General features: G+C 42.2%; 1 protein-coding gene across 4 annotated transcripts in view; it reads left to right on the forward strand.

The window, feature by feature from the left end:
* Positions 1–12,247, forward strand: part of MYH11 (myosin heavy chain 11) — a 51,994-nt gene that overhangs the window by 7,672 nt on the left and 32,075 nt on the right. For all 4 annotated transcript variants that reach the window (XM_027885419.1, XM_027885416.1, XM_027885417.1 and 1 more), the window contains exons 3-4: positions 3,038–3,194; positions 10,210–10,237. In XM_027885419.1, coding sequence (XP_027741220.1) covers positions 3,038–3,194; positions 10,210–10,237 — 185 coding nt within the window. The remainder of the gene's footprint in view (positions 1–3,037; positions 3,195–10,209; positions 10,238–12,247) is intronic.

Consider the following 12,247-nt stretch of genomic DNA (forward strand, 5'->3'; position numbering starts at 1 on the left):
AGGATTTCCATTTTGTTTACTTTGTGAAATTTTCACCTTCTACAGAAAGAGGAAATTTATTTCTGAAAGTGGATAATGCAATTAGAAATCAAAGGGTTTTTCATGGAGACAAAAATGGAAGTGTATCTGAAATTAAGTTTTGTTTCTCAAGCGACAAGATTTTTAAATTATGGTAAATCAACAGTTTCAAAGAAATTATTTTAACTTGCATTGCAACACATTATTGGTACTTTCAGTATCCAAAACCTGCTAGAAACTGTCCAGCTTTACACAGTGCTGCCCTACTAGATACTGCTGTACTTTTTAAAAAAAGAGGGGCCATCTAAAGACAATTTGAATCTCATCCACTTGCCAAACTAACTGTAAACAATCATCTCCTGGCTTTGCCATGTGTTGCCTGATTTGTGTCCCCTTGGAGTCCCACATATACAAAGAAAACGTGACCTCAACATTTTTCTCTTTAGAGCATCACTGACGTAAATGGGGATTCCCAATTCTGCTAAATGGGAATTCCTAATTCTGCTAGCTGGGGGGGGGAGGGGATAAAAAATAAAAATCTTCCCCTTGCATTTACATTAAATATTATCAAACAAAACTATTCAGTGCAGAAATTCACAGAGTGACTGTACACTAGAAAAACACCCCAGCCTTTTTCTTCATCAGAAATAATTAAGATAGAAGGGCAAGAAGTATTTTGTCATTACCTCATGTTTCACACTGCTCAGAACAAAAGGAATCTGCCTGATCCACACTCAAATTAGACCACAAATTATTATATGAACAGGAATAAAACAGCAATGCAACTTCAGTGGATTTGAGAGTAGAATCAAGTTCCTTGTGGCTGTATTCATAGGCACTACTTGTTCAGTCATCACTAAACACTGAAAAATGCTGTCTTAAATACATGAAACTATCCATGCATGTTGGAACTGGGATTGGATTCTTCTGCCCAAACCTAGATATTTGCAGATATGTGTGTTTGTGCCAGTCTCTTGTAAAAGCCCATCAGCAGTAGCTGCCCGAGGGATACACAAGCTCAGCACTCCTATGGAAGTATCCCTAAGATACTTCAAATCCTGTTCTGCCTCCAAACCCTCTAGGGAGAGATACAGCTGGGTTCCTCCTCTCTGGATAGGGTGAGGTATTGGTGAACTTTCTGAGGGTGAGAGATGGTATCAGTCACAGTGTAGGTAGAAACAAGGATTCCTGAACTTCATCAGCTCCAGCTTTTGCTCTGCCTTCACAGCCTGCTCCTTGTGCCTCAAAATGAGCTCTTCAAGGGTATGTTACTGTATGCCTGGGTGTGCAAACAGCCCTGCATGTGGCAAGTCAGGAAATCCCTGAAAATCTCAGGGAAGGGAGGCCTAAATAATTTCCTGGATTAGAAATTTACTGCATTATTTTACTTGGTTGGGAATGATCAGTTGAGTGCATTCAGTTAACCTATTTCTACTGAAAAAAAAAAAAAAATCTTACTATCCTTCCCGTAAGGCCCTTGGTGGTCGTTCTAGGGTAAAACTTTTCAAATGTATTATGCTGGCAACTCTACAGTTCATTTTGACATGAGCAGCCCAGTTTCATTCTGAAATGAAACTGTTTCATCCCACATCAATGAAAATCCAGCACAGTCATTATCTACCTTCCACATCAAGGACTTTAGCAGGGGGACTGAGGATTGGTGAGGATCCCTGAGCTTGAGTTTTGTGTTGTCTGACTTGAGACTGTGGTGATCCAGTGACCACCTGAACTGCTGGTGGAGGTCCCAGCCCCACCCAGAGCACCCCAGAAGTTGTGCTGCCCAGGGAGGAGCCCCCAGCCTGCTCCTGGTGCTGGAGGCTCTCGCCCAGTTTGCTCAATACCATATAAAGTGCTCGGGCCGTGCCGAGGCTGTTTGGTGCCATTTCCTATTATGGTCAGGAAAGGGAAATCCCTGTGCCCAGAGCCAAGGCTGCCACTGCACAGCCCTGCCCTGCAGTGGGTCCTGGGGGGGAACTGAGGCAGCCTGAGCCACCCTTGCACACAGCCCTGACTGAGGCACTGCAGCAGCTGCACACCACAAAGCTCTCATTAACACCAGATGGCAATAAAATAAAATAAATAATATAAAAAATAATTTAAGACCCACTTCTGCTTATGTCAGAGAGAGCACAGTTTCGGTATTTCTTTTTTTTTTTAAACTAACACTCATAGGCCAGTTTCAATACCACAATACTCCTGCAATTATGAACTCTTAATTTGGTAGGTTTTTTTGGGGGGGAGGTTTTTTTTCTGCTACAGTTCAATAGCTGGAGCATATAGAAATAATGGAGAATTGAAAATAAAAAAGCCCAACTAGCAAAACCTAGATGAACACCTATCAGCTGGTAGCCAATATTCTTGTTTGTTTATATAGGTATTTTTATATTAACCCCTTCACTGAACTGTAAACAAACCACATTTTTCCTTAAATTTTTTGCAGAAATAGTTATGTATTCAAAGCATGACTGTTCTGTGAAGATATCTATTTGGAACTTGAGTAATTTTTTTCAAGGACTCTCATCAACCATCATTGTTATGTGGTGCTCAGAGAAGCTTTTTTTTTTTAAAAAAAAAAAAAAACCAACCACCTTCTTGTAACATCAATCCAAGCTTCTTATCTAGGATTTCAGTTTAAAGAGGGCATACTGTGATATGAAAATACACACATAAAGAAATATGAATTATTACGGTTGTTACCTCACCACAGATAAGGGTATGGATTATGTCTTGAAAATGACTGAAGTTCAGAAGCTGTAATGTCAGATCCCAGTATTCCTAAAGATTGCTTCAATTCACATACTTTCTAGCAGCTTGCTTACTAGAAATAATTATTTCTGCACTTGGAAACCACCCATACACACATTCACCCGAATCTCCGCTTCCTTTGTTACGCTGGGCAGAGCACAAAATAGTGCCACTTGCTAAGATCCTGTTAATGGAATGCAGCTGATGCCTCTGTTCCCCAGACCAGACGCAGCACCTGATGTTAAGCCTGGTTTTTATCTGAATCTCCTTGCAGACTTATTCGGGTCTCTTCTGCGTTGTGGTCAACCCCTACAAACAGCTGCCCATCTACTCAGAGAAGATCATCGAAATGTACAAGGGCAAGAAGAGGCACGAGATGCCCCCTCACATCTACGCCATCGCGGACACGGCCTACAGGAGCATGCTGCAAGGTAGGGCACTGCTGGGAAACGCTGCCTGGAAACCCCTGCCCGTGGGGGAAACACCTCAGCACTCCACGTGTGCTCTGCAGGCAGCACAGCCCGGAGGGCTCTGGGGCAGAGGGCCACACGGGCTTTCTAGAAGTTTCCGAGGAATTCTTTGGCAGCAGCGGCAGTCCACAAACACTGTGACTCAAAAAGGAAAAACAATCCTTTTACCCATCTGTGTCGAGGCATGTGGGAAGGTTTCAAAGTCAAGCAAATAGTTTTGGCAAATACGGGCATGGAAAATGCTCCCCCTCCACCAGTGGAGACTATTCCAAAGTTAGCTGCTAGCCCTGCTGGATCCTCTCTCTCTCTCCCCTCTAGCAAAGCAAATTCAAATAATGTTTTGGGGATACTTTCCTCACAGCCTGATGTCTGGAGCCCTGAGCTGAGATGTGCTCTGCTTTCTAGAGATGATGGCAATGAGCAGTGGGAAAGCAGGCAGGCCCCAAGAGGTGCAAGCAAGTTCAAAATTCACAGTGCTCTCCTCCTCCTGCAGTCTCTACTGACAGAATGAGGGGATTTTGTACTAAGGAAAAAAATCATAATTTAGGGATGAAAAAGTCAGAGTAATGAATGTATGCAGCACTTACAGCTACAGGGACATGCCCTGTTGCCATCTCACAGCGACTTTGGGTGCCACAGGAGAACAGGACCTCCACAGAATGCTTTGAAATTTAGATGTCCTCATAAGGCCCCTGACCCTGCAGAAATTCCGGCTGGCAACTGTGGCTCAGCAAGATTCACAGGCTTGGCCCTAAATTTCAGGGCTTCCCGGTTTGGAGCTTAAGGATTTAAGGGTTTAAAGCTTAAAGGTTTTAAATCTGACTGGTGAAAACAATAAACAGCACCTCAACATTTCAGTTTAGCAGCTGGATTAGTGGCCAGTATTGATTTCTCTGTAATATTTACCCACATACACAGAACAGCGATTGTTTCAGAGACACTGATCCGTTCAAATCCCCTGTGCACTTTTATCTGACTATGAAAATGGAATTACACAGGAGTTCTCCGGGCACGCAGCACCTTGTAACCACAAGGACTGCAGTACTCCTGTAGTTATCTCACATGAAATATGTACCTGATGAACTTACTAAAAGTTGCAAGTAGTCAGTTTGGCATGTCACACTTAACTGCCATTTTCTAAACTAAGACTTAGACTACACCAAGCCTTTCCCCACAATGAGGAAAGATCATCCTATATGTGTGTGCCAGGCCATCAGATCCCCAGAAACACAATTGCCTGACCCTGTGCAGACCTCTACTGCCTGAAAATACCCATCAAAGCCTTGCCATTTAGTCCAACATGTGTATATATACATACATATATTTATTTATTTATTTATTCACACACATATAAATACACACACCAGTGGTAACTGATTTCAGAGGCATCAAAACAAGTCTTTTCCTCTACAGAGTTCCTCTCATGTGTACTAACTGTAATGCTAACAAAATGATGCAGGTAACAAAATCCTTAGAACTTCTGAAGATTTAACTCCTGAAGATTATTTACTTAGTTAAGTTGATTACTTAATTATAACTTAGGTTCCTGACTTCAGAATCTCACATTTTCAGATATTAGAGTCCTTAAAATATAGCTAATTCAAGTCCAAACCCTGAGAACCAGGTATCTGCTTTACAATATCAACCTTTTTTCCTTCCTATGGTTTATATGGCATTTCTTTTCTGGAGCTATTTCAATTCCTTTATTTAAGTGCATCCCAGAAGGCAGAGCTACAGTGCAGCAGAGGAGGATCAATAAAGCAACAAAAAAAATATCCTGAAAACAGACCTTCCTACATAGTCTGTGATATAATCACAGTTACAAAAAACTTCCTTGGCATAAGCTCATGCCACTAAAACCACACTGATCTGTGCTCACCTCTGAAACTCTGTGCTCTGCATCCAGCACTGCCAGGGCTCTGAGCTGGTCCTAAAGCCAGGGCAGTCTTTCCTCAGACCCTTTATTTAAGCAGCAAGCCTCGAGCGGAGACCTTCAAGCAGCTTCTGGCTCTTGCAGACCATCAGCAGTGTTCTCATTCAGCTGTGCAGGGTACTGCTACTGGTCCCTAGAAATGGGAGGGGGCAAAACAGCTGGGAAAAGGATACAGAATTTCTGTAGGAAATGAAAAAAATTACTGATACAGCCTATGCTAAACAGAGTTGTTTTGGCCTGCCAGTACATGAGTTTTCTGCCTAACATGAAACTAATGTCAGCACAGATCAACCCTGCAGCACAAGGACCTCATTTACTCTTGCTCTCCCTGTCTCCTGTCCCTCTAACATGCTCTCCCGAGCAGCTGCCTTGCCCTGTGGTGTGGCCATTAACTGCCCCTAGAACAGCCTGGGTTCAGCTGTGCCTCCTAGGCTGGGTGCAGGAGAGAGGAGACAGGAAGAGTGCATATTTCTGTCTGTTCACTTTTTTGATGCTTAGAATAATTTCCTGGCACTAGCGGCTCTTGGGGAAGCTTTACTCCCCGTTATTCTTGTGCTCTCTTTGCAAGGAATTCTTCCTGAGAGCAGAGAAGAGGGGGAGAGCAAGCAGAAAGAAAGGAGGAGGGAATAAATGATCAGTTAACCTTGAATAGAATGCTCTGTCACCACCTCCCATCCTGACCACGCACAGCTGGCACTGCAGCCAGAGCAGTCCCACAAGAGCTCCCATCACAGGCAGAGGACACCCACACTTTACTTGCACATGCCATTTTGGAACCTTTCCATCTCTGAAGAGGGCCCCAGCTGGTTTTAAAGCCGTGCTTTTGTTTGTAAAAAACCCACTCATGCTTTGTGCATAAAACTAAACTCAAACCTCAAAATAACTCCAGTTATTCAGCCAAATTGTGTTCACACTGGAGTGGTGAAAGGGGGCGTCGACGTGATTTTGTGTGTGCACACAACACGTACAGGCACACAGAGCTGCATGGGGGTTTGCAAGCACATTTTGCAAATGGAATATAAACAAAAGTCCTTACTCATAAACATGGATCAGGGCACTAAATGTTTTCCTTGTGAGAATTCAGTACTGCTCCTTATCTGGAAACTTGCATAGTTTCTGCTTGCCAAAATAAAATATGTCTTAGATTCATGAGACTGAAGAATTATATTCTGGTACTTCATGACCAAGGCCACTTGGCCCAGAGCAATCAGCTTGTTCAGTTGTCTTGGGGAACCTTTATCTTTTGGTGAATCAAGCCTCCATGTCTGCAGATGGCTGGTCCTACTGCAGGCTCATCATCTGAGAATCACAGCCCTTCACATTCCCACCCTCTCCTCTTTTGGCACAAACATCCAGCAAAAAACATGAGCTGTGCACACTGCATTCCTCTTGTGCTTTAGAGACTTACTTGGTTAATGTATTCATTAGGGATGATGCTAAAGTCCCATCAAAGTTGTTCTGATAAGAGCACAGCCACGGTTACCAGCAATCAGATAATCTGACTTTCTTCCAAATATGCAGAAAAGCTGACATCTCACAGGACACAGGAATTATCAAAGATGTTGCTGGGCAAAGATAAAATTTCCACTCGTTTCGAGTAGTTCTGAGCACCTAAAACCCTTTTACAAATCACAGTCATGCTGTCTCATGCTCAGCTGGGGGTACTGGATGTCTTATTGAATCTACTGATTACCATACCATCCTTCCTCCAGCACTGCCAGCTTCCAGTGATAGTGGAGATGAGACACTGGTCCAGCAAGGAGGAGTAACTCTGCTGCCTTCTGTCACCTGCCCTGAGTGCATCAAACAAAAAATGATAGACAATATTAATGGGAAAAGTCAGGTTATGCAGCAGTAGTAACAGATATAAAGTTTTCATGTAGTTAATTAGTCTTTTATTAAGTTCTCTGGCAATAAATCATCATGGAGAAGATATATTGCAGCTTTCTGTAGATCCAAGAAGATTATTTTCTGCAGAGCCATTTTTATGCAAGCCTGAGTTAAAGATGGAAAAACAAACAACCTGGTAGTTACTTGGAGGTATGGGAGGGAAACATAGTTCCCAAGATCTTAGAAAAGGAGGCTGCTGTGAAAAGCCATCTGTTTACTGTGTCCTCAGCAGGACTGTACAGAAATGTCCCCTTTAGGCAGTGGAGTTATTAACAAATGTAAAGGAGCAGTAAGTGAGTGGTGGAACATGGGTTCAGTCTGGGTTTTTTCCTTTTATGGTAAAGCTGCCAACTTGCTGCTTCATTGTGATAAACCATCTGATTTTGCTGGTGATTAAGCAGAGCTAACTGGTCTATCAAGAACAGAAGGGCAAGGATTCTTACAAGGATTCTGTCTGGAAGTGTTTGGTGAAAAAGCTAAGCAGATTCCAGAAAGGAAAAAAAAAAGTCTGCTGCATGTTTAGGAAAGCTGCTGAGGTTTATAATGTAAATGTAGGTCTCTATGCTATTAATAATTGAGGAAAAAAAATAGAAAAATGTCTGAAACATCTAATATAGACATAAAGAAGGTGGATATGATACTCTTCCAGGTGGTGTCAAATTTTCTTAAAAGGCATTAACCAAAAAGATATCAGAATCTAGAAAGTGTTTTGTTCCTTTTTAAGCCCCAGGAATGATGTTTAAGGAGTTTTATTTATGCAAGTCATTCTCTTCTGATAGATCCAACCACATAAAGCTGCAGACTCCCAAAATAGGGCACAGTCCTTTCTTTATAGAATAAAATATTCCAGAGCAGGAATAGGACTAATAAAATGAGAGAGCCTTTGAAAGTAAAAGAGACCAGTGTCTGCAGCTCAAGTCATTAAAAAATAGATTTCCTGACACATTTCATCCTTAGCATTGCAGTTAGTTAGAACTGCTGAAGGAGATACAGTAGCATCTGGAATTCTCCCTCCATGAGTGTGTACAGAACAGTTTGTCAGCATGAGGTTTCTGCCATGATTAACTTCTGACCTTCCCAAACCTGCTCCTCCATGTCCCAAAGCTGCCCCCTCACCCACGCTCATGCAGCCCCCTGTGGGGGGCCAGTTTAGGAGACACCTCCAGTGGGGGCTGCACTTACTGGGAACCAAAAGAAGGGCAGCAATGGGCAGCAAAGAGTAGTGAGAAAATACTTGGCTTGGAGGAGAGCAACTTTTTCTAATGTCCCCTGAGCTCAGAAATTCCTGGCAACTTTGTATCACGGAATCACTTTTATTTTCTTTATGGTATTTCTGGGTTTGTGATGCAATATCAGTATATGCCATGGTTTCTATTTACACAACAGTGTATTTGTAGCAAAAATTCTACCGTGTTCTCACTTTTTTTTAACTTAAAGAAAGCCTAGCTCCTATCCTACAGCAAAAACCAAACATAGCTCACAGCTCTTCTCATCCCAAATATTTATGTGGAAGAGTCCAGCTGTGCTGATTGCTGACAAGTATCTCCAACACAAGTGTAATGAGTAATTTTGTACCAATTTACCGAAAAAAAAGCAGTAAAGTGGCACCATTTGTTGTGTGCATGATCAATAAAGCAGGTAATGTTATAGCTGTTGAGGCACTGGCAGTAAAACAGTTGTTTCATATCAATCCAAGCCACAGCAGAATCCTCTGCAGCTTTTCCAAGGCTGGCTGTGGGCCAGGCAGCACTTGCAGCTTGCAAGCTTAATAGGTTTATCTCCTGGTATTTATGGCACACAGGGTCAGCCACAGGGGAAGCAACCAGACAGGTAGTCCTGCAAGTCACCCCACACACTGAACAAAAGGAGGAAGGAGTTCATGTCTACAACCTCTGACCAGAGGCTCCACTGGGCTAGTGCTGGCTCTGCATTTGATAGAAAATGCCAAACCATACAGAAGCAACTGGCTTCTGGCCTTAATTATCTGTCTCAAGTCTCAGATTTTGTAACTACACACACTTTTCAAAAACGTATTTGACCCGCCTGGGAGTTCATTTTCCTAAGCCAGAAGATTTTTCTACAGTCTGTAAAGGCAGACTGTGACAGTCTCAGTCAAAGAAGGGCCAACTTCAGCACTGGGGCTGGTTGCTCAGAGCCTTGTTCAAGTCTACTTCCAAGTAGCCCCAAGGGTGGAGATACCACACCTCTCTGGGAAACTTGTCCTGATGCTTGACAAGTGAAAAAAAAATGTCCTGCTTCAGAATAGATCACAGCAAACATGTTAGTCCTGCCTTTTGGTGGAGAATTCAGTGTAAACGTTCTGATGGTAGACAGAAACTCCAACTCCAGTAGGATAAGCAGAGAGGATTGCTCCAAAAACAGTTTGTGGAGGTAGAATGTGATCCTAAACCTTCCTGCAGCATTACAGCCCCTGTGCAGAAACCTTCGACGTGCCTCACACAGTGGGAGTGGAGACTTTGGTCCTCCTTTTTATAAATCTTGATCCAAAATGTGTTTGATGATCCTGTTCATAGTAAAAAGCATGAAGAATACTTCTGTGCTTATTGAAATGACCTTCTAAAATCTATGAAGTACCTTGTTTTATCTTATTCTTTGGAGAATATCTCAAGGAAATTACTTGTCCTCCTGATGAAAGTTGTCTCTCAGTCTGAAATGGAGAGTATATTATTCAGTATTTGAACTTCTCTGCTTTCAAAATTCAAAGCTTTGCATGATCAGCTTAAGACATTTTAGTTGTTGATGCCTTATCTGTCCAGACTTTGTTTCAAGTCAGCTGCTAGCCATAATAAGCATAGTAAAAACTTGAGTTTCAGGTTTGAAATTTTGTTATAATCTTCTTATAGAGAGCCTGATGTTTTGCTGTCCTCATTACAGTTCATCTCTAATGGAATTTACGAAAATTATTTGTGACCTCTTAACCTTTTGTTCATTTTTTGTGCAAAATATTTCCATTAGAGATGGTTATTTAAATGCAAGGGCAAATTAAATAAGATGTGAACCCAGTACTTTTGACTAATCATGGTCAGCAAGATTTTAGGTCTAGGTTGTTCTACCTACATCCTTATAAATATAAGTGCTCCTGTCAGAAAAGCCATTTTCCCTAATTAATGGGTTATTTCTCTCTATTCACAGATCGAGAAGACCAATCTATCCTGTGCACGTAAGTAACCCCATCTATTTTAGTATATCCCAGTGTCACAATGTCTGTCTTTATTCAAACGATTTGGATTCTGATGGAATGTTCTCCTCACCTTCAGGAAGCTTGAACTCCAGTCCCAAATCTGCTTCAGTAGATAGACCTGCTCATAAAATAGAAACACAGGTATCAGTGTCATAGGAAGTCTTTAATGCACATCAATATTTCTTTAAACTGACTTTCTAAACGTAGAGATTTAGGAGTTTATATTGAACAGTTGGGGAGTGTGGCTGTAAAACTGTGTGAGTAGAGGGCATAAGGGATTTTAAAAGATTCCTAGAGGAAGCTGAGGAACATGGAGCATCCTGGATATTTTGAACTGCCTTTCATTTTCAGCTCTTGGTGACTCACCACAACTTCCTAATTCAGCTGTCGTTGCAGGACAGTGGGATCTTTCATACTGTGCTGGTCTGTGATGTTTGCCTGCTCTGTGCTCCCCCAGGGCCGGTGGGTGCCTCCTGCAGGGCTGTCTCCAGGGTGTGTTCTGAGAGGGCTCAGCAGGTTTGGTGGGCTGGGCCTCTCCAAAGGCTCTGCAGGATCACTTTGGGCAGCAGGGAAATACCAACTCAGCCTGTTTCAAACTCACTGATTTTCTGTGCCCTGGCTCCTTGAGTTTTGACCTGGCAGTCCTCAGGCAGCACCAGCATGGGGAGTTCAGCTGCTGTACCGTGGGTCAGGCAGGGATTTTGTTGCAATGAGCTTTGCTGTGCACAACTTATTACTCCACGAAATCTCACCCTTTTGTCATTCCTGCCTATTTGGGAAAATCACTCAAACTGTTAAATTGGACAGGGATCTCCTATTCGACCTTCAGTTTTGACCATTTCTCCATTCCTCTGTTGCTAGTTAGTTGGTTTTATTTGCTTAAATGCTATCAAGGATGGTTTTGACATGATTTTGTGTTTGTTAAGTTAGGCATTTTCCAGTCTTCCTGATCAAAGGTAGGATTTGATTCTATGTAAATGCTAATTTTTGTTTGCAGAAGATGGCATGTGTATTCTTTATAGCAGGTTTATGCAGTGATGCTGTAATCCGTCAAGTATTGTAAAGACAAACTAAACTGGTTTTAGGTTATCTGAGAAAATATGGTTACTGAATGACTGAATACATATTTACACTACAGTTTTTAAAAAGCACTGCTATTGATCACCAGCCATACCATTATTTGTGAGCGCCACTGCTGACTGGAAAAGAATTATCACCTAAGAAAAAGTAAAACTTATATACTGTGTCTGGTACCATAAGAGTAGCATGGCTCTAACCTCTGTTATAACAAGATATGTAAGTATATCAATAAAAATCTGCCCCAAAATGCATTAATACCAAAAAGAAATTTAAAATCTCTGCAATGATGAAGTAAAAATTGACCATCACGTTCTTCCCAGGATGAAACATGTCATGCTTAGGAAGACTAATTTACAATATGCATTTCCTCTTTCTATTTCTGTACTTTAGTTTATTTTTCCACTAGTAAATCTTCTTTTAACTATGGAATATTAGTACTTTCAAGAAAGGGACTTCTTTTGCAAATCTATGCCTTTTTGTTCATGAAAATCCATTTCAGGATCCACTTCTGGCAGCTAAAGTATATTGAAAATACTTTTTTTTTTCACTTGGCCAGCTTGCTGGAAACACAAGGTGCTTCACACCAGTAATACATAAAATAGAGAGAACGAAATGCCTTTTCCATTTTGAAAACCCTCTCCTTTCCCAGCTCCTTTCCCAGTTCCGTGAATTCCCCTGGCTGCTCTCCCACACATCGCTCCCGTAGCTTCACCCCCGGGGCAGAGCTCTTTGCTGAACCCCCCCGGTCCTCCGGGGAGTTGGGTTGCAAGCAAACTTGCAGCATCGGTGCGCTGGCTTCTGAAACGGGTCTCTAGCGGGGCACAGCTGCTCTAGGACAGAGATTTTGGTTCTCTCTGCACATCTCATACGGCAGGACCGAGCCTGCCAAGCCCTAATGGGATTTAGAGC

The sequence above is a fragment of the Empidonax traillii genome, unplaced genomic scaffold, assembly GCF_003031625.1.
Source record: "Empidonax traillii isolate 1590-97213 ecotype Southwest subspecies unplaced genomic scaffold, ASM303162v1 scaffold166:size2381449, whole genome shotgun sequence".
Lineage (NCBI taxonomy): Eukaryota > Metazoa > Chordata > Aves > Passeriformes > Tyrannidae > Empidonax > Empidonax traillii.